Here is a 26271-nt window from a genome sequence, read left to right on the forward strand (position 1 = left end):
TAGCTGTCAGAATCATCTCTGTCTGTCTGTGCAGTGCGATTGAGCCTGGAGCCATGATATCAAGGTCCTGCCCATACACCCAGACGACTTAAACGCGAGCAGGACTCAGCTGTCAATCATTACATGAAAACACATTTTTATAGCATTAAATAATAGCAATAAATTAAGACCAATATTAGCAGAAAAACTAACACTTCACTTCAACTTACATCAGTGTGGTTAGGACTGCCTAAAATGATGGAAACTATCTTTGGCACTGGGAGCTGTTGTGTCATCCATCAGTCAAGAGTACAGATCGACAGATAGAATTGCATACATATTCCCCAGATAACAGCAACACTTTCATTTGTGGTTATTTCACAAAATAAAGTGTTGCAGATTAAAAATGTAAAAAATTAGAAGCCTCCTAAAAACTTTGATCCTGCCCTGCGTGCATGGAGGGTGCAGAGCATTATATTTTTTCCAGGGGCATTGTTGCAATGGTGTACTTTGAAACAAACTTTGTGTCTGCAGGTTGAACACAGCACCCTTCTCCTGAAGCAGAACACATTCTTACAAAAACTGAATATAGAAATCCTTAAAGTTACAGCAGTTTAATGCTCAAAGAAGTTTATTTTATTATGCGAACATCTTGCAAGGTTGGATTGTAGTTCAAGGCAGAAAACTGTTCAGGAGTTTTAGTTGGACTCCACCGACTCATCTTCCAGTAAATGTAAAAGTGGCAGTGCATGACGGGGAAAAGTGTACTCATCCATGTTGGGGAGTCCAGACACCACACAGCAGCTCAGGCCACCACGAAAGATACCCATGTCACGGGCCCCAGACCACATGCCAGTTATTACGTCGTAGCACTCAACCTTACAGGGGGTGCCGAAGCCATTGTTGCCCCCAACAACAAAGAGCTGATCATTGATCACTTCAATGCCAAAGTTGCTACGGGTGGTCATCATGGAGGGCACTGCATGCCAAGTGTTAGTCCCAGGGTTGTAGGCCTCAACGCTACTCAGAAAGGCGTTACCATCAAAACCACCAACCTATGAAAGGCAAAGTAAAATAAAGCGCCAACAATATTAGCATTACCATGTTAGTATTACCATTATGAGCATGTTAGCATGCTGATGTTAGCATTTAGCTCAACAACTGATGACCAGAGATATTTAACACATCATAGACTTTGTGTGCTGAATGTTAGCAGAGTTTCATGAACATACAGCAAAGACATGGTCTGCATATGCAATGACGCCAATTCTAGCGCGCCGGTTGCTCATGGGGGTGATCATTGTCCACTGGTTGGTCTCTGGGGTGTAATATTCACACGTTTGCAGGCACTCATTGCCATTGAAACCACCACAAATGTAAATCTGGGGAAAACAGGAACACAATTAGGTAATTTAGCACTTTTCTGGGCTTCTTGGCTTTTCTTAGGTGTCTGTCAGAGTCACAGATTCATAGGTTAGAAACGTAATGGACAAGACACATTGTTTATGTTGTTATACTGGGTTAGGTAATAATAAGTGGGACAGAACATGGTAAGTGCTAAAAATAAGTCAAATAATATAATTGTAAATTTCATCGTGGTTAACCCAAACCCAAACACCCAGCTTCAAACTAGGACAAACCAAGAAGTCTGGTCACTGTCCTTATTCGTTCAAAAAGTAAAAGTTCCAGTCACAATCAAACCACTCTCTGCTACTGAGAGTTATTCTTAGCTGCTCTTTCGCTTCACCCACCTTGCTGTTGAGGGTTGTGCAGCTGGCATCGCTCCTCTGCTCATGCATGGGTGCAATGAGACTCCACTGGTTGGTCTCGGGCCTGTAGCGCTCTGCAGTGCTGAGTTCTGTATACCCATCATGACCTCCCATTGCATAGATGCAGCCGTTCAGCACAGTAATACTCACATAGCAGCGGCAGTAGTACATGGGCGCAGCCTCATGCCAGGTGTGTGTGTTCAGGTCAAACTTGCACATACTGTTACTAAAAAGCTCCACCATGGCAAAGCCACCAACGCAGTAGACAAACCCATTGAGGAAGGCAGCACCATGATGGGCACGAGGACGCTCAAGACTGTCTGTCACATTGATCCAGCGGTCAGCACAGAAATCGTATGCCTCAATGAGGTTAGTTGGATGTTCGCCACTCCAGCCTCCAATAGCCAACAGGACTGCATTAGGCAGGCGAGGACATGCAACAGCATAATGGTCCTCAGACATGGAGGACCTGTTTGTGTTGGTATGACGGATGATATGTAAGGCTTCTATAGCCATGTGCATGCAATCAGCATTGCTGTTCACCAGCTCACTGGACATCACAATCTTGTTGATATAGTCGTCACTTGTCAAGGCCAGCCGGAGCTACACAGAGAACACAGGACAGAATCTTTAAATTGAACATAATGGACTGTAGCACTTGAGTCCAGTGTCTAGACCTCAGAGATTCTAACTGTGAAGGATGTTGGTTTCACCTATTTATCTTGTCAACTTAAATTTCATGTTCCTCTTCAACAGATTCCTTAAAACTGTTCAAACCGACATCTATATTTTCAGACTGAGTGCAGCACCAAGTCCATTTGTGGTGATAGCAGATAGGTGTTTTTAGCATAAATTCAAAAAGCAAACTGCTAGTCAAACTGTGACCACACTGTAAAAAAGTCTCACTTTTCCGCTCTTTCTAAAGCATATGTTTGAGACTATATGCTATATTAAGCCCAGTAGCAGTCTCAGTTGGTTCCCTCACAAGCTCTTTGTGACACCAGAGGCCATAGATAAACCTATAAGGTGCAAAGAGTGCAGCATGAGTTGCTGTCAGTCTCAACAATCTGATTTCCCCACACAGGTCCATGTAACAGTGATGATGCACAATGTTACCAAAACTGTTAGAATGAATGAGTCAACTGACTCAAGGTTACAGCTCTTAGTCTGTTCGGAGTAAGTCAGTCTGAACAAGAACTGGACTAGACCTAAAAGGCAAAAATGATTATTTTTCTTGGTCCAGATCAAATTCATGAAGTTACAGATAGAAAAGTGACTTCAACTTAATGTTTAAGGTGTAAATCTAAATCATATGTAGTAACAGAATGTTAACATACCTTGGAGAAGGGCCGAGCAATATTAGCTTTCCGTTGATCGGGTTGGTATCCGACCCAGTAAAGGATGGCCTCATACACAGTACTCTCCTTTCTCACATTGAGGTCATCTCTACAAAGGATGTCAGTGAGTTCATCCGCAGTGAGCTGCTGGAACTCTTCACAGGAAACAACCTCCTCAAAGTGATCAAGGATGTAGTGGTAGGCCTTGCGCCGCAGTTTGAAGCAGTAGCAGATGTTGGTGAACTGCCAGATTCCAATGCAGTTCTCCGGGCAGAGCTCCTCTCCCAGGAAGTCGCAGCAGATTTGTACAATGTCCATCACATTAAGCTGATCTGCTGCTAGCAGCAGCTCTTGTACGTTGTCCTCTGTCACAGAAATATAACCAGTGTATGCAAACTCAATGATGAGCTGCATCATGTCAGGAGACAGGCCCGGTATTTCAAAGATCTTTTTGTCTGGAGATGACCAGCGTCTGAAGAGAGCGCTGTGGGTCGGCGTGGAGACACAGCATAGCACAGCAGTTGAATATATGACACCCTTTGTTTTTTAGACAAATTATAGGATTGATTTTTTTCTTTTTATAAATGTATTATAATAACTATTGCAGTCCACACTGATTATAACAGTAATCCATCCTATACAATAAAAACTATACAGTACACTAAACTTTATAGTACACTGTTTTTCTTCATGAATAATATTTTCAGTTCAAACACCACCAAGTCTCATATCATGAGAGTTGTTTTTTTTAGTTGTACACATCTCAATGGCACCAAAAATGTCCATCTGAACTGATCTGAAACTATACTGACCGTGTGGAAGCAGACAGGAGACCTGCAGCTGGTAAACTTATGAATTTTGAATTTTCCTCTAAAATATACTCTCCATCTGGTCTTTAATATCTTCCATCACATGATCCATGAAGTCATTACATATTGATATGGCTGTGTTTCTCAGATATAGATCATTTATTGGATATTATTTTGTTTTTCTGCTCATTTGAAGAATATCAAGCTTAGCTCAGCTTATCAGATAAACAACTCACCCGAAGTATGGACTGCATTTACACAGGATGACTTTGTGGACTTGAAATTCGGCATCTTCAACTTTGATGACAGCATCACAAAATTCCAGACAAAGGTCCTTATACACTGACCTTAACTCGTGCGAAGGTTGGTCATCCATTTTTGATCTTTCAATCTGAAGATTTTCTCAAATTGAGAATGTGAGAGAGAATGTGAATGCATGGATAAAACGATGGAATCTTCTACAGTGGAATCTTACTACATCATACATTACAACAAGTAAACTGACAACTGTGCACGTTTCCTCTGCTGCACTCCTCTATACTCTAACTCAGTAAAATAAGTGACTCAGTCATTTTACTTTTTATTTATTTCTCTTTAATAGGTATGCCCATGCAATATGATATAGTCAAATACAATAAATTCATGAAGATGATGATAATAAAAAAAAATGTCATAGAGGTGTTAATTAGTGTTTATTAGTGAGTTTGTAGTATATAAAATGTTTATACATGGAAAACCACCACAGCAAATCACCAATAATAAATATAATGCTAATGTTACCTCTCTGAACATTATTGTCTTTATCAAAGTAGAATATGCTGTTGTATAGCATCAGATGTTACAGGGGGCGGTACGGTGGTGCAGTGGTTAGCACCTTTGAACCTCAGCTGGGGCCTTTCTGTGTGGAGTTTGCATGTTCTCCCTGTGTGTGCAACCCAGTCTGGTGGCAGTTTGTGAAACTGTCATTAAATTTAAATTCCAGGACGACATTAAAATTAATGTATTTTGGGTTGGCATTTAGCTCATTTAGTAGAGCAGCCGCCCCATGTGTGAAGGGTAGTCCTTGCTGCAGAAGCCCAGGGTTCCAATCTGACCTGTGGCTCTTTCCCGCATGTCATTCCCCATCTCTCTCTCTCTCTCCACATTCCTGTCACTCTTCAGCTGTCTCTGTCAAAAATAAAGCTTGAAAAGGCAAAAGAATAATCTTGGCACATATGACAGAAAATAAGGAGTTTTCGTGGTTCTTGGGTCAAAATAAAATAAATGCATCCTCCTGATCATTAACGAGACTGTAGAGTTGTGTTGTGGCCATCGCTAAGAAATATTTCTGCTTCTTTTTCAAGGAACTTCGTAATTTCATTGGTTTGTTGTTTCACTACAGTTTCCATGAGCTTCATCAACCGTTGCTATAGTGATAATGCCAGCTTTTAGCAGAACGTTTTATATTGCAGATTGGTGGTTATCGTCAGTAGTGAAATACTGCACTGTTGCAGTTATATTGAAATGTAAAGAAAATAATGCGTGTATAATGAAAACAGAATTGAAAGCTTTTTTGATTTGCTGAACTGGCCCAGCTATGTAAACCAACACACTGTGAACATAATTTGTACTTTTACGGTGGCCCTGAAGTGCAAAACACAACAGCAAATTCAAAAACACAATAGCAAATCAAATAACACAATAGCAAATCAAATAACACAACAGCAAATTGAATAACACAACAACAAATTCAAAAACACAATAGCAAATCAAAGAACCAACAGCAAATCGAATAACACAACAGCAAATTCAAAAACACAATAGCAAACAAAAAAAACACAACAGCACGAACAATAACACAACGCAAATTCAAAAACACAATGCAAATCAAATAACACAACGCAAATTCAAAAACACAATAGCAAATCAAATAACACAACAGCAAATTCAAAAACACAATAGCAAATCAAATAACACATTAGCAAATTCAAAACGGAAAGGGTAGGTACCCACGGGCGCATGAATCGTCGCTGATTGGACTGGTGGTCCTCTGAACCGAAAGACATGGCTTACATGTTTTCAAAATATAGCGCTGTTAGTGACAACGTACGTGCTGCTATTAAAGAATATTTTGATGCACGACATGGATACGTGTTACTACGGAAACGCATGATATTCACTGGATTAATTTTTTTTGTTTTTGACACTTTATCTCGTAATTACGAGAAAAGATCTTGTAATTACGAGATAAGGAAAGGTGCCTCATTGGCCACTGCACTTCGGTAAAGTCAGAAAGATATTGGCACTTCCGGGATCATAACTCTTAAGCGAAACGTTGTTAAAACACAAAACACGCATATTTTCAACTGTAGTAAGACAGACAACGAGCTACAACCTAACGTTCATCACAACAAGCCATCCTCGGAGCCACACAACAACATTGTGTTTACTAGACTATTCATAATTTCTGGGAATTTTTATTAGGAATTTATCATTAACTTCAATATGATACAGTACTGCAGTAACGCTATCTACACTTCAAAATCTAGTGCCCGACTACATCGGTTTGTACGGTAAAGCGTGTTGCTTCATGATGCCTTAAAGTGCACCTCGGAAACTCAGAAATCAAATAATAATCTCTTTTCTAAGATATGCAGATTTAGAAAAGTCATTAAAAAACAAATCAAATGTTTTCTGACAACTCCACCTGATTCTTGTTCTACAGGTTCCCAGCTACTCTGGGGTGGGTGATTTCAAGTTCTTTCACCGACCTGCACCTTGTACGGTAAAGCGTCACGAAGACGCACCGTACAAACTGATGTAGTCGGGCACTAGAAGTACGTAGCTGGGAACATGTAGAACAAGAATGTCAGAAAAACACTTTGTTCTTATTTAATGACCTCTAAATCTGCATATCTTATAAAAGAGATTATTATTTGATTTCTGAGTTTCCGAGGTGCACTTTAGGGCATCCTGAAGCACTCCACACGCTTACCGTACAAACTGATGTAGTCGGGCACTAGATTTTGAATGTAGATAGCGTTACTGCAGTACTGTATCATATTGAGTTATTGATAATATTCCTAAAAAAATTCCCAGAAAATATGATAGTCCTAGTAAACCATAATGTTGTTGGTGTGGCTCCGAGGATGGCTTGTTGTGTGAACGTTAGGTTGCAGCTCGTTGTCTGTCTTACTACAGTTGAAAAATTGCGTGTTTTGTGTTTTAACAACGTTTCGCTTAAGAGTTATTGATCCCGAAGTGCCAATATCTTTCTGACTTTACCGAAGTGCAGTGGCACTGAGGCACCTTTCCTTATCTCGTAATTACAAGATCTTTTCTCGTAATTACGAGTATAAGTGTCAAAAACAAAAAAAATTAATCCCGTGAATATCATGCGTTTCCGTAGTAACACGTATCCATGTCGTGCATCAAAATATTCTTTAATAGCAGCACGTACGTTGTCATTAACAGCGCTCATATTTTGAAAACATGTAAGCCATGTCTTTCCGGTTCAGAGGACCACCAGTCCAATCAGCGACGATTCATGTCGCCCGTGGGTACCTACCCTTTCCGTTTTGAATTTGCTTAATGTGTTATTTGATTTGCTATTGTGTTTTTGAATTTGCTGCTGTGTTATTTGATTTGCTATTGTGTTTTTGAATTTGCTGTTGTGTTATTTGATTTGCTGTTGTGTTATTTGATTTGCTATTGTGTTTTTGAATTTGCTGCTGTGTTATTTGATTTGCTATTGTGTTTTTGAATTTGCTGTTGTGTTATTCGATTTGCTGTTGTGTTATTTGATTTGCTATTGTGTTTTTGAATTTGCTGTTGTGTTTTGCACTTCAGGGCCACCGTATACTTTTCATTTGTACCTTTTAAAGCCAGCACAGTTAGAAATATTAGCTTTTATATTTAGGATAAGCTATATTTTACTGTAAGATGGACATTATTATATGTCACGCACAGCACCACCTGCAGGCAACGGCGCGTTCGCCTCATCGCGGTCAGAATACTGTCCAGGTCATAATATTCTGCTGCATGTGTGGCTGAAATGTCATTAATGATGCCTAATTCTGTACGTCATGCAGAAGAATGCATATCATGTAGCTGCTTCAAAATAGCACTATAGTATCAATTTAAAACGTTGCCTATTTTCACTGTGCTGGTACTGGAAACAATCATGGAGAACCAAAACAAATAGCATAAAAGAGGCTAAACATATTTGTAAAATTGAGTGGAACTGTCAGGCTGTCAATATCAGTGGAGTGGTTTGAAATGAGATACTGTGGAGGACAGTCACTCTGCATGGTTCTTTAATGTGCTTTTACTTGCACCTCCAGTTTCCTGTCACAGTCCAAAGATATACAAGCAAAGACTAAATCACCATATGTCTGAATGAGCTGTGAGCAGGCTGCCTTTGACCTCTGATGGACCTGGCTCCACTCTCCCCCATAGCAGAATGGGTATCCACACACACTTCTCTGTCATTACAAATGTGTGCTACCATAAATGACAGTATTAATGGTCTGTGGTGATGTGGCCTTTTACGCCTGGCTGCTCTGTGTGCAGCTCTCAGCCTGAACAGGAGACACATGTGATCTGATGGACCACACACTGTAAAGATACTGGAACTCCACGGTCACAACCTCCTGGCTCACACAGCACATTCATCCTTCAATTGCCGCTATGTTAGTGAATGTACTGAATATGTATTGTGTGCATGAGTGTCAACACTAATACATTTAGTAAGTGCATTGTCGGATGACCCAAAGTTACAAATGTGCACTTCAGCTGCATTTACACAGGGTTTGCAGAGTTGTGTTTATATTTGTTTGTGCTTCAGCACATGAACAAAAAAAAAACAGAAAACATTGTTTTATTTATCTGCTTCATGCTTTGTTCTTACTAACAGCACTCATTCTCTTCATTCACTTTCTAGCTCCCTCGATCACTGCTGCTCCTTTGCAGAGCGTCGACCGTTTAACAAAAGAAATGCAGCTCACATTTGTACCCATGTGGTACTGCCATCAATCTTATATTAGATGGTGGATGGTTGTGTGTTTAGGCTTGAATGTCAAGTTTCCTTCCTGCTGTGTTTCTTAGTAGTAATCCTGCTGTCTTTACTGATTAAGGAAGAAAAGATTCCCAAAGCACAGAAACACTCACAATGGTGACACAGACAAATGGTGACATCTAGTGGATAACACTTGATATTGCATCTAAATGGAATTGACATGGTGACACAGAGCGTGAAGCATATCTTTAGATGTGCTGACTAATGATTAATCCAGTCCTCATGATACATTTTCCATTTCTATATTTTCTTTACTATTCATACTATGGCTTGGCTGAATACTTAGTATGCCACAACACAGTTAGTATTGCTTGAGTCCAGGCTCCCCCAGTCGTCCAGATGGATGTGATGTTGGTGTGTGAATATGTGTGTGTGTCTGCATCAGTGTGAGAATTGGCTAGAATGCTCTGTATCTCTCCTGATCAGTCATTGCACTGAAGCCTGTCCAAATCTATTATTAAATAATTAACTATTTCATTTAAATGTAATACTTTCTCCCTTCATAAAATTGATAAAGAAATTGTGAAATAAGTGTTTATCGGTTCTCTCTGGTCAAACTTGGTTGCAAGAGCTAGAAAAATACCTGAGACCAAACCAGTTCTGAAAATTACTGAATGTCTTTTTAACTTTCCCGTAAAAAAGTTGAATAAACAATAATACTATAGATCAAAAGAATGTTTTGAAAGTTTAACATTAATTTGATGACCTGATTTCTGGAGAACATTTACTCCTGCATCTTACATTTGGTCATTAGCTCTTCTTTTACTACTGGAAAAATGTTCTTCCAATCTGGGAAATTTGAACTGTGAATAGGTTCCAACATATGAGGCCAGCAATATTCAACAGTTTTCTTATTAACAAACCTCATGAAAAGCCCAAAACTTGACAGTCTCTTAATATTTTCTCTGTTTTTGGCACTTAATATTTCTGAAGCTGTGTTTTCTAATGAAGATAGAGATCTTTGTGAGTAAGATGTTTATCAAAGGATGAGTACAGTATTTTAGTTTCAGTCACAGATTTGTTGGTCTAGTTGTGGGATGGTTCTCAAACGTTGTTAGCAAAGGAACATTTTTATTATAAACCCAAAACAACAATTATATTAGGCTACTCTAATTATACACTGTTGCCCATAACGTTGGAATAAAATAACATACTCAGATTTCTTTGCTCCACACTCCAACCTGAAGACGCCCCTATACGTTGTAAGAAACCATATGAAATCTTTGCTGATGTTGCAAACATGATTAAAGAGAGTTGTCTATTTCTTCTGCAGCAAGTTATAAGTTATAAAAACAGGAAAACTACTCATGTGAGACAATGCTACACAACAAAGTATACCAAATGTGAGGTGTGGTTATAATAATGTCTATAGATGTGTTAAGTTGTTCCTGATGAAACTTTAAAAAAAGAGAGAGAGAGAAAAAAAAGGCTTTTATTGTCAGGAAGAGAGGAAATGAAATGTGGTCATCACTGACTTAATGGAGATTTATTAGCTTCTCTATTATACAATCAAAACAGGCTTACACAAAAGACCTTTTGTAGTCTTACACATTTGATAGTGCAGTGATTACTCTAACCCAAACGTGGTAACATCTGATCTGATCTGTGACTAAACTCATTTTAGTAGTGTTGTCAGGTGTGGTGTTGTTGCTGTGATGTGTGTGTTTGCATATGCCACATGTGGTTTAATAACGTTGCACCTAAACAAAACACATTGCCTACAACATTTCTAAGTCTGGAAATTGTAGATGTGATGTTACAGTAGAGGTTGGTCAAATCACAAAGGTCCTGTTGGCGCTCATGAGGTCTATTAACTGAAGCACAGTAAAGAAAGTGGTGTGACTGTGTTAAGAGACATTCTTTTATTTGGTGTACTTAGTGGTAATAGTGTGAGATGTGATTGTACTGCTGTTTATGTGTATATATGCAGTATCCTGTTTTTTACTACAGGGAGTCGTAAGTGTGTAGGCCAGAAGCTCATGCTGTGTCAGCACGTTTTGTTTAAGCTACGCCCAGTGTTTGTTTTACTGTACTGGGAAGTTCACCCCGCCATAAACTCAAGAAGTGAGTGTGCGCTAGTCCCCAATAAATATGCTTAAAAAAAGCTAAAGAATATCTCTGCCTCCGTCGGCTTATTCTTTGAGTTGAGCGCGAGTAAAAGCTGCAAGCTCAACAGACTGTTTGGTAAATGATGTCTTAGTTTACAGCTGTGTGCAGTAAGTGTGTACTGTACATTGATCAGGAAAGTCATCACTTAGACTTTGTGTGGATACAGAGATAGTCTGTCAGGAAAGACATGAAGGCAGTCTGATCTGATTATATTTTCAATACTCCACTGTTCAGTTTGATTGAATTGACAACATTTTTAATTGAAGGTGTCCACGCTTTCACACCTTAGCTTGGTTAATTTGAAAAAAAATTATTATATTATAGGCAGTGCCTGTTCACACTGACTTTACAAACAGGAGTAAACGTGAGGTGCATCATCAGGAACAAAGAGGGGAAATCAAATTCTGATGTTAAAATCACATCACATCTCTGCTATCAGAAAATCGATGGAATCACCAGTCTTGGAGGATGTTCATTCAGTTATTTAATTTTGTAGGGGAAAAAAGCAGATCACAGACATGACACAAAACTGAAGTTACTTCAAATGGCAACTTTCTGGCTTTAAGAAACACTAAAAGAAATCAAGAAAAGAAATTGTGGTAGTCACTAACAGTTACTTTTTTAGACCAAGCTGAGGGAAAAAAATTATGGAATCACCCTGTAAATTTTCTTTCCCAAAACTAACTGCATCAGATTAGATCTGCTCGTTAGTCTGCAGTTAAAAAGGAGCGATCACACATTGGAGAGTTGTTGCATCAAGTGGATCGACATGAATCATAGCTCCAACACGAGAGATGTCAATTGAAACAAAGGAGAGGATTATCAAACTCCTTAAAGAGTTTAAGTCATCATGCAATGTTGCAAAAGATGTTGGTTGTTCACAGTCAGCTGTGTCTAAAATCTGGACAAACAACATGGGAAGATTGCTAAAGGCAAGCATACTGGTAGACCAAGGAAGACATCAAAGCGTCAAGACAGAAAACTTAAAGCAATATGTCTTAAAAAATTAAAAATGTACAGCAGAACAAATGAGGAACAAATGGGAGGAAACTGGAGTCAACGTCTGTGACCGAACTGTAAGAAATCGCCTAAAGGAAATGGGGTTTACATACAGAAAGGCTAAATGAAAGCCATCAATAACACCTAAACAGAAAAAAGGATAAAACCCTGAGCCCGGCTTTGCTCTCTCTCTTACTTTGACTCATCACTGCCAGCATCAGTGATGACTTGCGTGGATTTCATACTGAAACTTGGCGCACGCCAAAACCCAGAAACTGTCGTATGCACCACAAAATTCAGATGTATCAAAGTGTGCATATGCATGGATCCAAGCACGTTTCTTTTATACATCCCAATAAACATGGAATTTAAGGCACATGCAGATGTACCAAACTCCTCCCTGTCCACGAAAATTTAAATATGCAAATCTATTTAAATAGGCCCTGGACCTGAGATTCACCTCTCTGTCCAATCAAATAACACGATGAATAAAGGTAAGAAGAGTAATTTTACAGAGTCTGAGCTAGAGATTCTTGTAAATGAAGTGGAGACCGCCAGGGAGATTCTCTTTGGAGCCCTGTCAACAGGAATAAATATGAAAAAAAAGAGACATGAGTGTGAGCGTGTGTGTGAGGCTGTAAATGCCGTCGGGTCGGAGCAGCGCACACACAGAGATCGAAAATAAGTGGTCAGATCTGAAGGTGGAGGTGAAGCGGAGGGTTTCTGAGTGGAGGAACTCTCCCCCTTCGACAGGAGAGTGGCCTCTTGGTTGGTGACACAGCTCTCACTGGAGTGGAGCCCATGAAGGTGACACTGATCATCCCCAAGGTAAATATGCTAAACTCATAAATGTTGTAATTATACTGGTCATACAGCTGGCTGCTCCTGTCACAGGAGGCAATAGTGAGAGCCATCGGCTCAGCCACAGGCCATCACAATACGGCACACCTTCTCAGGTTGGTACAGCAGAACCCCCCACGACCTGTCCAGGCAGTGCCACCGTCCCTTCAGCAAGCCAATTGCCCTCTCCACGACTCTCGAGTGCGAGAATGGAGGTCATTATACCTCCTCTCTTGATCGGTGTTGGGCTCTGTAAGAGGGGTCATCAGCCACATTCTTAGGTGGTAGCCATAGTCCCCTGGGGTCAGATGAAGATAGAATACAATGAACCACTTAAATGAACCACACAATTAATGAATGCAGTAGTTTGCCACAATTGACATTTCCAACTTTACGCCCGCTTTTACTGACAATTACTGAACACAGGGAGACAATCGGGGGCTTGTTAGAAAGCTCTGTAGCTCTAATTTCACCAACAGAAAATAATGAGAATCAAACGCATGGTATTTGAATGTACACATGCCCAAATGTGCATTGCGCTGGTTTACATATGGGACAATTAAACAAATAAACTATTTAATTACTTGCGCACCGTGCCAGCCTCCAGCCTGTTCCCAACCATGCTATTAGTCATAATTAAATGAGTCGTGCGTTGAACCAGGCCACCTTGCCACGATGTTAGTTAGCTACATTTGCGCATCACATATGATTTGAACATTGATGGAATGAAAATGTTTCCTACTAACATAAACAAATTCATCCTAGCCAGCTCCCGCTGGAATGCCCCTGTTGCCGGTAAACCCTCAGCATCTGTGTAGACACAGACCCCTGGCTCCCCGCCGTGTTGCACTCTGCGCACAACTCCATTAACAGTGGCCTTAACCTGGTAACTGAAATCGGCTTATGAGCCAATTATCATGGTTTGCAAGTAAATCCTTGCGTTCCTTAAATCGCTCACGTTTGCAAGGTCCTCTCACAACCCTAACGCTGCCATTGTTAATATCATTTCCTTCATCACATTGCACATGCTTTTATATCCACCTGTATAATTGCAAACACGTGGGTGTGTTAATTGTTCATAAGTGTGTCTCTGATGTGCACATCACTCTGATGACTACTTGTTTTCACATTATTAACAGTTTCCCAGCGTCACCTCTAAGTGTACCAAAGGAACAATAGCTGTAGAAAGTGCGTACGACAGCTATGAAATTGGCGTGGGGAACGCACATTTCTATGATCATTTCACGTTTGATACATTTGAACATGAGCGTGGAAAAGGACGTACGCCACTTTTTCGTGCGTAGTTAGTTTCGGTGGTGCCAGCCAGGGCTCAGCCTGACAATTTAACTAGCTACCTTGCAAGAAAAACACAAAGGTGAATGAATTCAAATCAAAATTCATACAACCTTAAACAAAAGGTGAACAAACCAAAATACCACTTCTTTTTGTTTCCAAAAATATATTTGCACAACAGAAGAACAAACAATGTGCACTTCTTTAGTTCAAATCAGTCAGTTCAGTACAAAAAAAACAAAACACACAACTGGCTTTCCCCTCCTGGAGCTGCCACCTTATCGCGGTGGAGGGGTTTGCGTGTTCCAATGATCCCAGGAGCTATGTTGTCGGGGGCTTCATGCCCCTGGTAGGGTCACCCAAGGCAATCAGGTCCTAGGTGAGGGACCAGACAAAGCGCAGCTCAATCACCCCTGATGAATATAGATACCTATGGAGTCCGGTCTTCCTTGCCCGGACGCGGGTTAGCCCCCCCCTGGAGCCAGGCCTGGGGGTGGGGCTAGCTGGCGAGTGCCTGGTGGCCGGGACCCACCACCCATGGGAGGGGTCTCAGGGGGCAGGTGCAAAGAGAGATGGGCGGCAGTTGGAGGTGGGGACCCTGGCGGTCCGACCCCCGGTTGCAGAAGCTGGCTCTAGGGACGTGGAATGTCACCTCTCTGGCGGGGAAGGAGCCTGAGCTGGTGCACGAGGTACCGGCTAGATATAGTCGGGCTCGCCTCGACGCACAGCGTGGGTTCCAGAACCAGTTTCCTTGAGAGGGGCTGGACGCTCTACCACTCTGGAGTTGCCCCCGGCGAGAGGCGCAGAGCGGGGGTGGGAATGCTTGTTTCCCCCCGGCTCGGCGCCTGTACGTTAGGGTTCCCCTCGGTGGACGAGAGGGTAGCCTCCCTTCACCTTCGGGTGGGGGGACGGGTCCTGACTGTCGTCTGTGCCTATGCACCGAATGGCAGTTCAGAGTACCCACCCTTTCGGGAGTCTTTGGAGGGAGTGCTGGAGAGCGCCCCCTCTGGGGACTCCCTCGTCCTCCCAGGGGACTTCAATGCTCACGTGGGCAGCGACAGTGAGACCTGGAGGGGCGTGATTGGGAGGAACGGCCCCCCTGATCTGAACCCGAGTGGTGTTCTGTTATTGGACTTCTTTGTTCGTCATGGACTGTCCATAACAAACACCATGTTCAAGCATAGGGGTGTCCATATGTGCACTTGGCACCAGGACGCCCTCGGTCGCAGTTCAATGATCGACTTTGTGGTATCGTATCGTCGGACTTGCGGCCACATGTTTTGGACACTCGGGTGAAGAGAGGGGCGGAGCTGTCAACTGATCACCACCTGGTGGTGAGTTGGCTCCGATGGTGGGGGAGGATGGCGGTCAGACCTGGCAGGCCCAAACATTCTGTGCGGGTTTGCTGGGAACGTCTGGCTGAATCTCCTGTCAGACAGAGTTTCAACTCCCACCTCTGGGAGAGCTTCACTCACGGGGGAGGCGGGGGTCATTGAGTCCGAGTGGACCTTGTTCCGTTCCTCCATTGTCGAGGCAGCTGACCAGAGCTGTGGCCGTAAGGTGGTCGGTGCCTGACAGCCCCCGAACCCGCTGGTGGACACCGACGGTGAGGGATGCCGTCAAGCTGAAGAAGGAGTCCTACAGAACCTTTTTGGCCTGTGGGACTCCCGAAGCAGCTGATGGGTATCGACGTGCCAAGCGGAGTGCGGCCTCGGTGGTTGTGGAGGCAAAAACTTGGGCGTGGGAGGAGTTCTGTGAGGCCATGGAGAGCGACTTTCGAACGGCTTCAAGGAGGTTCTGGACCACCATCCGGCGGCTCAGGCGGGGGAAGCAGTGCACTGTCAACACTGTGTTCAGTGGGGACGGGGTGCTGCTGACCTCCACTGGGGATGTCTTGGGTCAGTGGAGGGAACGAACGTGGAAGGGGAATGAGGGACAAAACTGCCTCGGTACTTTTTCCTGTCCTATTCTCCGTAGTGTGCGGACTCAATGCCGAACTGTGCGCCTGTCCGGTGCCGGTTTGAGAATGCTGGTAGCACGCCACCATGTTAGTTTTGTACATCACTTTTAAAAGACAGTCGCACCCCTGTTGCAAGGCAACTGGTCACATCAGATGGGGGAGGCGTTACTAGGTCGGTATACCCCCTCCCGCACAGGTTCGCCCATGTGATATAAATTCACAGTAAATTAGCCCAGAAAGCCCAGAAAATCCTCATCATCTGTGTCAGCTTCAAAAATCTCCATGGCTTGATGCCGTTGTTGCTTATCCCATTCATTCACTGTGGGATAGCAAGATTTAATCTGCAAAATGTTTACAATTTTGAGATCCACCGGAAAACCAAAGAACTGAGAGTCTTCAAAAAACACAAAGAGTTCAAAAAACACTAAGATTGTAGTCGTAAGGAACAAGGAGCCTGAGAAGTTACCACGTGGAGAACTGCAAAGATCTGGCAACGAGTGAGTGGAGAGCCAGAGTATTTCAAAAGGAGGGTGATTAGTGGATGAGCCTCAGGTGTACCCTGCAGCAGCTGCCTGTGTCTGGGACCCGGCCCTAGGAGGGAGAGAGAAGAACAGAGGTAGCACAGATGTGATGGAATACAACACACTGGACTCGAAACTCAGATCAAACTATCAAAGTAGGCAGTGCTGATCAGATATGAATCCACATTCTGTTACTGAACTGATTATTTCTCTCCTCAAAAGTTTTCACAACAAACTGATTGTTCAGCTTGAATACAAACACCTTGAAAACATATTTACTTTGACTCCATGTTGTAGAGTTAGGTTTGGAATGATCACGACATGTCAAATGAATTCCCCATCAGTTAGACTTACAGCTGTATTTAGGTATTGTTGTGGAGAAAACCTTCCAGAACGCAATGAAATAACAACACGGAGACAGCTGCTTGCGAATCCGAACGAACCTTTACTTTTACTTTTCACAACCTTTTATACCCATTTTTACGTCATTCTTACATCACTGTTACATAGTAAAATCACCAGATCTGGACCCAAATGTCCTGTACTTTCTTATAATCATATGTCTGTGTTCTGAGCGTCACATGAACGTAATATTGTCTATGTGTTCTCCATGAGCCTGCATGGTGTGTGTGTGTGTGTGTGTGTGTGTGTGTGTGTGTGTGCTCGACTCCTTAATCTTGGTCAAGGCCAATCTGAAAACAGACTGGCTGAATGTTATCTGGTGGCAGAGAAACATTCAATACTGTCCTAGCTGTGTAATCTGTGTTTGTGCATTTTGTATGTCTATGTGTGCGCCTTTATGTGTCTATGTGTTTGTGCATTATAGGTGTGTATGTGTGTGCCTTTATCATGTTCTATTCAAAAGTCCATATGCGTCACGCAGAACACCACAGTATGCACTGTTTTTTGTGACATTAAAAAAAGCAGACATTGAATCTGCTTTGGGTGTTTAGGCAAACATCTGGACAGTTGGCTGTTGTGCATCACATGACCTGGCAAACTGATACAGGTCTGTTTACCAACACTTAGTTTGTGTGATATGATTTCTAGTTTCTGTAGTTTTTAGAAATTGTTATTGCTTCTTAATTTTCTCCTCAAAGTCCAAGTCAACTTGTCATTCATTTGTGAACATTGGAGCTCTGCAGTGTGCAAACTATATATTCATCTCAATACTTATGGCATTGTATACATATACGTCATGTTTTTTATATTTCTAAGTATTATCATTTCTTCCCATGACTATCTGACAGCCATGTTCTTCTGTAAAAGTGCTGGGTGTAAAAATTGTTTATTTATTCCATGACCTTCTTGCTGTATTTGGTGTCTTAGTAGGTATTTGTCATTAATATGACAGGTCCACATTTGTTCAAATCTGTCTTCAAATAGCAGCAACATGTACATTGAAAGAGTTATTGGTGACAGTCATCATTCCTACAGCCCATACTGAGTGTGAAGTGCTCTCTTTCAACACAGTCAAGTGGGTGTCAAACTTGAATGTTTAGGACCAAATTCCCTAGAAGAATCTAATTGAAATAAATATCGTACAATTTACATAAACATAAACAAGAACCAGATCCTGTAAAAGGCAATAAACTGTTACCATCACCAAACCTAGAGGTAATTTGGACATGGTGAGCCACACAACCTCTGTTAATAACCACTTTACATCATGGCTGTGTCAAGAATGTGACTCTGTTTATGAGATTGTAATAATGACCTTTTGTGTTGACAGGTGAATTCTCTGGTGTGTTGCTGGGAGACAGGGGGTATGCCTGCCAGCTTTTTCTCCTGACACCATTCACAGACAGCAGGCCTACAACCATGCCCATGCCAGGACCAGGGCCAGACTTGAAATGATCTTTGGCCTCCTGATGGCACGCTTTCAGTGTCTTCACAAATGAAGGGTCAGCCCTGTGAGGGCATGTGACATTACTGTGGCTTGTGCTGTCCTCCACAATGTGGCCTGCCTGAGGATAGACAGGGCCCTCAGAGTGCCACCAGCCATCCTGCAGTCTTCCTTGATGACGACAGTGGTTGGCTAGTGAGGGACCAAGATGTTAGTTAAGTTAAATTATTTTTGTTAATATGCATGCTTTAAATTTCAGTTAAATATGTCCTGCCATGGCAAACACATGCTGTGAATTTCAGTTAAATATGTCCTGCAGTGGCAAAGGAATTTGTGTGTTTTTTTTTCCTTATGATGATTGTGCTGTATACTGTGTGTATACAAACTTGCAGGGAGGCTACTGCATCCATTCATTTGATGTGATTTGTCCTGCATTTATTTCCGTGTGCAGACATGTGGGGTGTATTATATACAGACCTTTGAATGTGTATTTCTTCTTGTGTTGTATAATATGCTTTGATTCTGTGCTTTCTATCTTGTAGAGTCACTGTGACTTCAGTTTTGAAAGGGGCTGATGGTTCACCTGTTTTGATTGATCCTTATTCAATAAACAGAATGTTACACTTTGATATGTATTTCTATTGATATGGGATGTGTATTTTATACGACAGAGTATTAGGGTCACACTGAGGAAGGAAAAAAACATTATTTTTAAAGTCCTGATACTTCTGACAATGTGATGCTGATGTGCCAAATGATGAAGTATCTCCTTGTTTGTGAAACCTGCTCCACGTGGAGCATGTAAAAATGCTCCACAGCCTCGTTTGAACAACTGTCCTCCTCTAAAACTACAGCTTACAATATTATGACTTTATTCTTGTAAATTTATGACTCAGTCTTTCTTTTTTTCTCTGTGGCCCTAATATTCAATTTTTATATATACCCCTATAATCTATGGGAAACTATAAATGATCTAATGATTGCAACATCATCTAAAATCATCATTTATCCAAAATGATTGAAATGAATGATAATAATAATGACAGTGGATCTAGTTATGTGATAACAATGTGTAGTGGGCAGTGGAATAACTATTGGTTTCCATTTGTGGTGACTGCTGATCCTGATCCTGGAACTCAGCCTGGTCTGGAGCAAGCTAGCTCCACAGAATAAATCTCCATGGTAACTTATACCATAACATATTCTACCGTTCTTATCCTGCTTTTGTACAACCGGATCCCAGATAAGTTGATATAGCCAAGATATCCCAGCTTAATTCCTTATCCTAGTGTTGTGCAAAGGGCCCCTGGTCTGGAAGTTATCTAGATGAGATGATGACGTTTGTCAATAGCACGTTGACTGATGACTTCTGTGTGACATCAGACATGACCTTATTGTTGCTGAAATCCAATGAAATTGGAAAGTTTACAGACAGCGAGCTGGTGTTATATATCTGTAGATGTGACACAAAATATTATTCTCTGAATGATTTTGTTAAAGAGAACAGTGATACATTGTAAACTTAAATGTTAACAGACTTTGCATTACTTATAATAAGTCATGTTTAGAATGAACATGATCTTAAGATTTGTATCAACCTCATAGAAGTTTAACATATTCTTTGCTCACGCCTGACTGGTTTCGATTTGGTTGTATTGTAATTGTAATGTAATTATTAAAAAAATAAAGATAATTGTGACAATGAAAACTAAATTGTTACAGAACATTTCTATGTAACTTTTATTGGTAATTTAAAATTTTTTGAATTTTTAAAATGTTAGTATTGGTTCTCATGCATCTTCACATTGTCAAATCTGGCCCTCTTTGTAAGAAGTTTGGGCATCCCTGCTGTACACTTTGTGTCTCCATACACTGACCCTGTGTGTGTGTCAGGGCTTTAGTGGAGGTTAGAAACATGTCTCAGGCCGACAAGACCAGTAGAGGGCACTGTCTATCTTTGAGTGTGTTCTCCATGTCTGTGTGTCCTCACACATATTACATGTTTAAATAAATTAATAAAGTAAGACTGCAACACAGAACATGTGTTTTTGATTGAGAAAGATATGTAGGGAATGTATATACATTATGCATGTCATATATAATTCCCTACATATCTGTCTCAATCAAACACACACACACACACACATATATATATATATATAACATATAACATATTTTATTTTTCCATATATAACATTTTTATTTTTCCTTTACATAACTCTGTTGTATAAAAAGAAGGTTCCCGAATATATTTCTGATGCAGACACAATTAAATGCAATAGAAATCCATAAATCAGCCAAAACAATATGGACATTTACAAACTGCTGAGCCTGCATTAAGAAACTGCTCGTCAAGTGTGAACTTCACTGTATTTGTGTGTGGGTGTTTTAAGATACCAGTGCTGTTGATGTATTCACAAATAAAGTCTGTCACCAAGTCAGTTACCAACCAGGGGCCACATCATGAGAGCGATTGAGATTACAGGGTTGTGTGATGCTTTTCAAATCAAGTTAACTAAAATGATAATAACACTTACTGGATCATTTAAAGTAGGCTTCCTCTGTGACTTTTCAGTCTTAGTCATCAGATGCGGCTAGCTCATCCTCCTCTTTGTGTCACTATTTTATGAATAAAATTGTCAGAGAAATGTGAAAGTGCTGATGACTCAGCAGTACCAAAAAATAAACCATGGCTATATCTGGAGAGATACCTTAACTTTAGTTTTATTGAAGGATAGGACAGGACAGGCCTCAGTGATTATGTGTCTTGTGCCGAGAAGTTAGTTAATGACAATATAACCAACTGTGAATACATGTACTAGTGAGCACTGCGTATGGTGTGTATCAAAGCCTGATAAATCTCCCTCTTCTGTGTCACAGAGCTCCACTGTTGACCAGAAACTATTAAAAACACGTTTATTAGCCACACTGCTGCACTGGGTGACATCTTTCTTTCTGTACTAATGTTTTCTCTTTATTCTTCTTCTTACAGACATGCACCAAAGGCACGTGAATATTAAATGAATATTAATTGTTAATTAATTGTTCTTATCACTGCAACTGCAGTTAGTGTGGCAGCAGCTTGTTGCTCAGCTGTGTGTTCAGCTGTCCTGTTGCTTTGTGCTGCTGGAGAACAGATCACCCATCTGCTGCTCCTCCATTCATACATTCATTCTATCCTCCTTCTGTGTCCGTCCCTCCACCCACCTGTCCATCTGTGTTTCCTTTAAATATGCTATTGAATCAAAATGAGGCAAAATGTTCAACGTATTCTGCCTAGAGTTGCACGATACCCACGGTATACATGGTACCCCGCGGTGCCAAATCATAACCGTCGCTACTATACTAGAAATTTTACACGACGGTACTACCGTGGATTACTATACTACCGGTGCCAGTCTCCGCTACATAGCGGCCGCCTCTGCTCTCCTCCCGGCTTCTCACTGCACGCTACTCCTTTGTAAACAAACCAACATGGAACCGCAACCGAACGACACAGCTGCTGAATGATTGGCTGTTTGCCTGTTACTGGTGACGTCAAGGGATATGATAGGCTGTTTCCGCACGCTGGGTCCGCCCGTCTGTTAGCTGATTGGCTGTTCGTGTGTTTCTGCCGGCAAGAACTCCGCGAAGACAGCTCCGCTTCGATAGAAACTCGCTTCAAAACAAACAACAAGCTAAAGTTCTGTCTCGCCCAGACACGAGACAACACACTCACCGTGGCAGAAGCACCGGGCCGAGCAGTGAGTCTGCCGTGGCGTCTTCGTCAGTGGCAACACTAATTTTGCTTAAAAAACAAACGTCGTTGTTTCAAACTAACTTGTACAAATACATTGCAGTTTATAAAAATAATAATAATAAAAAAAGGCCGCAGTATCGCGATAATACCCGGAACCACGATATTTTGTCTGGTATAGTATCGTGGTTACTCATTTTAGTATCGTGACAACTCTAATTCTGCCCGATCCTTCACAGGTCTCTGACTGAGGTGTGAGGTTATTTAATACATGCAGACACTCGATCAGTGGTGCTTGGATGGGCTTGTTTATGGTGGAGCCTTGACACACCTTGTCAGGCAAAGATACAACAGTGTTCATTTTATAGAGAAATTACTGTGCTGCAGTACAAAGTAGGAAAGGCTGCAGATAGCTTATACCACAATGATTACCAGGGTTTCCAGGAGTGCTTATAAACCTTGAAAGTTTGTGTATTTGAGGGGGAAAAAGGTCAAGGCCTGAAAAGTTTTTAAAAATATGTGTCATTACAGTTCTTGAAATTATAGATTTTGTGCAATTATCAAATTTAATTTAATTGTTGTAAAATAAATGAACCTTAATCAGCACTGATCTGGGTTAGCTGTGGCTCAGGAGGTAGAGCAGGTTCGATTCTCCTGTAGTCCAGTCAAAGTGTCCGTGAGCAAGATACTAAACTCCTGATGGCTGTGACGTGGTGTGTGAATGTGTGTGGGTGTGGGTGAAGTATCAGTGTGACTTTGGACAGGAAGCATTGTGTCACTCCTGATGAGCAGACGGCACCTTGTGTGGCCTCTATGAAAGTAGATTAGTGCCATATATCTGAAGAAGAGCAGACTATGATTTGCACTTGTAAAACCCGTAATTCGCAACTTGTGAATGCGCATCTCGCAACTTGTGAACGCGCATCTCAGAGTTTGTAAGTGTAACTTCAGATCCACACATCTGCAAAAAGCAAACTGCAAGCATATTTCACAACTTGTGAAAGCGCATCTTCGAATTTGCACTTGTAACTTCAGATCTGCAAAGCTGCACAACATGATTTGCATGCGCAGGTTCCTATTTGCTCGCTCAGTTGCGTCATCCTTCTCACGTGATTTTTGGCACGATTCACTCGGATGGATTTGAAGGAAACGATTTGCGCGCAGAGACCAGGAATGCCTGTTCTACCACTCTTGTCCAAGAGGTGGCAGTGTGGTTATTGGATAATATATCAATAAACGGCTCAGTGGTGGTGGGGGTGGCTGGCCAGATCTTGGTCTACGACACGGCGCTAGAAACATGAGAAAGGAAAAAGTGTTCAACAACGTGTAAGTAACATTATGGTTTAAATGTCTTATAGTTAACTAACTCTGTAATGTACACGGTTAGTGAGGTAATGTGCACGTAAAAGCAGCCTTGAAGAATGAGGTAGGTAGTTAGGCTATCTTGACAGGCTAAGTTGGTTAACTATATTGTAATACACGTCTAGTAACATTTACAGTTAGCGAAATTATCCTAATAGAGCAAATGTGCGAGCGATACAGCTTGGAGAGTATAGGTAGTTAATCCTGAGGAGCTACGTTAGCTAACTGTATCTGCTTGTAGGCCTACCATACATATATAGTAGGATAACGTTTCACATCAGTGGCGGTCTGGCCATCAGGAGCATCGCGGCCACCTTTTTAAAATCTGTGATGTTGTAATGGTGTAAAGGCATACGGGAAAGAAGTGAAAGTTTACGTATGTGGAACATTTAAATTTCGTCAGTCATTACGTTTTTCACGTTTCTTTTCCAAACAGGTCAGCATACGGGATGCAGCACAAAACCTCCTCTCTGTCTTGCAACCTATTGTCCAGCAATTGCCAGATGAACCTGTGGGAACATCTCAACCCCAAAGTAACTTAACTGTAGGGCAACAGCCTACAGTTAATCAGGAAATGACCAGGTTTGACCTTTGAAAATCACATTAACCAAAATAAACTGTTCAACAAATGAGGAAATAAACACCATCCACTTTGTGCACATGCACCTGTCCCTATCTTGTAATACTCATTGGAAATATTTGTGGCATTGGTGATTGCTGACCTTGTGTTTTTGACTTGTGCTTTTCTGATAGTAACTCAGCTGAACTTTGAAAACTCAAATTTACACCCTTGATATTTTCGTGAAAGTTGTCACAGTCAGTTAAATGGGAGCTGCAGTGCTTCAACACATGAATTGAATAGAAATATCAATGACTTTACTACAGCTGCAAAAAAAAGGGTTAACAAAATGACTGTCTTTTTTTCAGGTCATTTCCTGGATTGTTCCAGAGAGGTCAAGAGGGTAGAAGAGGCCATTGTTGGAGTAAGGCCAAATGTCTCGGTCTCCAAGACTGCTCTTTTATTTTTTTACCTCCTTCCAAAGACCATGAGCCGCACACCACAGCCGTTGGATGAAGTATCCTATTTGATGTCAGGGCTTGGCCGGAGGAATGTTTCTATGTCAGAGGACAGTGGCCATACCCAGGTACAAACTAATAAACAGCTGATCCTATATTAGCATTTCGGCCTGTATTAGATCTGTCTTGAGCTGATGTTTTATCTTCTCTTAGATCACATCACTTCTAACCCAAGAGTTCCCCAAAATGGGGAATTTAACTGGGGGATGGCTCCTCTACAAAGCCTCAGGTAGCTTTTATTGAACTAGACCTCACGTTATTCAAATAAGATTAAAATTATTATGAAAGAGTAATATCTGTGTGTGTGTGTGTGTGTGTGTGTGTGTGTGTGTGTGTGTGTGTGTGTGTGTGTGTTTTTGTATAGGAGGCACTGGACAGCGCAAGCTAAGCTTGCTTCCACCCGAAGCAGAGGAGTACTCTGCCAGACAGTTAAAAATTGCTTCTAACAATGGCAAAAATACAGTATTCATTATGCCTCTGCAAGAAGAACTTGATACAACTCCCCTCCCACTAGATGACAGTTTCTTTTCAAAAATGCCAAAAAGTAGCTGTAAAAAATGTGGGTCAAGAATGCCGGTGCATGTTCTGCTCGTCCACCTGGAGAAATGTGAAGGGACACTACAGGTTCACTATTTTACAACAAACCTACAATGATAAATATCTGTACTTTTTTGTTCAGCACATTAATAGGCATGCCATTTACAACACAGTACCCTATACAGTTGTTGACAAGCTTCATAATGAGGTGTAAATTACTTCTTGATTTTTTCTGGTGTGCTTTTTAACGTTATGAATCTGTTAAATACTAACAAATATATTAATATAACTGTACTGCTTAGGTCATCACTTCACTTATCAAGTACATAAAGTATTTTCCCGTAGGGTTGTCTTTCAATAAAGTGTCCCTTTTTAAAGTGAAAATTCTTTCTTTGATTGTATTTCTGGAATGTAGTAACGCACAGTTTCCTTCAAAATCCAGGTCTCTGAAGCATGTGATGGGATCCCAGAGGAAAATGCAACATGTCCAGTGTGTTCATGCGTATTCTCCTCTGCCACAATTGAAATGCATGCCAGCATGTGTGGTGAGAGGTAAGTACTTTGCTTTATTCAGTCAGTTTAGGAAAAAGAAACAGGTTTGTGAATGTCAGGGTCACGGAGTGAGCCGTGACGCTTACGCCATGCACATACAGTTACTCACAAGCGCAGAGGCAGCTACCTGCCGGCTTTCTAACACCTGTAGGACCTGTGTTAGTGAGTAGCTTTTCCAATTCCACCGTTTTTGTTTTGGTTCAATTGGTTTTATGCATTTCACACTTCACCCGTTTTCCAAGTTTTACATTTGTTACCAGGTGAGGGAGGGCCTACCAGCATTAGGTAGCATAGTTTGTTCCACCGCACTTCTACAGTCCAATTACACTTCACAATTCATCTGTTTAACTTCTCAATTTTGGTAAAAAACCACACTACAAATGGCAGTTGACAGCATCACATTTATTTATTTAACTAAGTCTAACCCCCACAACACAGGGACGATAGAAGGTGCCACCCTAGTTGCAAACTGATATGTCACACTCATCG

The 26271-nt window shown here is 41.4% G+C and overlaps 1 protein-coding gene and 1 long non-coding RNA gene across 2 annotated transcripts; one reads left to right on the forward strand and one right to left on the reverse strand.

Moving 5' to 3' along the window:
• Nucleotides 1-608: 608 nt before the first annotated feature.
• On the reverse strand, nucleotides 609-4251 carry LOC104926822 (kelch-like protein 10). The gene is made up of 5 exons (XM_019258420.2): nucleotides 4131-4251; nucleotides 3086-3569; nucleotides 1731-2351; nucleotides 1212-1361; nucleotides 609-1034 (listed from the first exon to the last, which is right to left on the reverse strand). Exons 2-5 carry the CDS (start codon nucleotides 3500-3502, stop codon nucleotides 678-680), a joined length of 1545 nt encoding a protein of 514 aa, XP_019113965.1. The 5' UTR covers nucleotides 3503-3569; nucleotides 4131-4251; the 3' UTR covers nucleotides 609-677.
• A 20404-nt stretch (nucleotides 4252-24655) lies between these two features.
• On the forward strand, nucleotides 24656-25781 carry LOC113744830 (uncharacterized). Its single transcript, XR_003461861.1, has 4 exons — nucleotides 24656-24761; nucleotides 24847-24922; nucleotides 25058-25317; nucleotides 25673-25781. It is a non-coding gene; the product is annotated as an uncharacterized LOC113744830 (long non-coding RNA).
• Nucleotides 25782-26271: the final 490 nt, after the last annotated feature.

Source organism: Larimichthys crocea, unplaced genomic scaffold (assembly GCF_000972845.2).
Source record: "Larimichthys crocea isolate SSNF unplaced genomic scaffold, L_crocea_2.0 scaffold234, whole genome shotgun sequence".
Lineage (NCBI taxonomy): Eukaryota > Metazoa > Chordata > Actinopteri > Sciaenidae > Larimichthys > Larimichthys crocea.

Excerpts from the sequence above, each read along its gene's own strand:
- LOC104926822 (XM_019258420.2), bottom strand. The coding sequence starts at position 3,502 with ATGATGCAGCTCATCATTGAGTTTGCATACACTGGTTATATTTCTGTG. Across the intron at positions 2,352-3,085 it reads TTGCTCGGCCCTTCTCCAAG|CTCCGGCTGGCCTTGACAAG; the intron begins GTATGTTAACAT and ends TTCTCTGTGTAG. Across the intron at positions 1,035-1,211 it reads ATGCAGACCATGTCTTTGCT|GTTGGTGGTTTTGATGGTAA; the intron begins GTATGTTCATGA and ends TGCCTTTCATAG.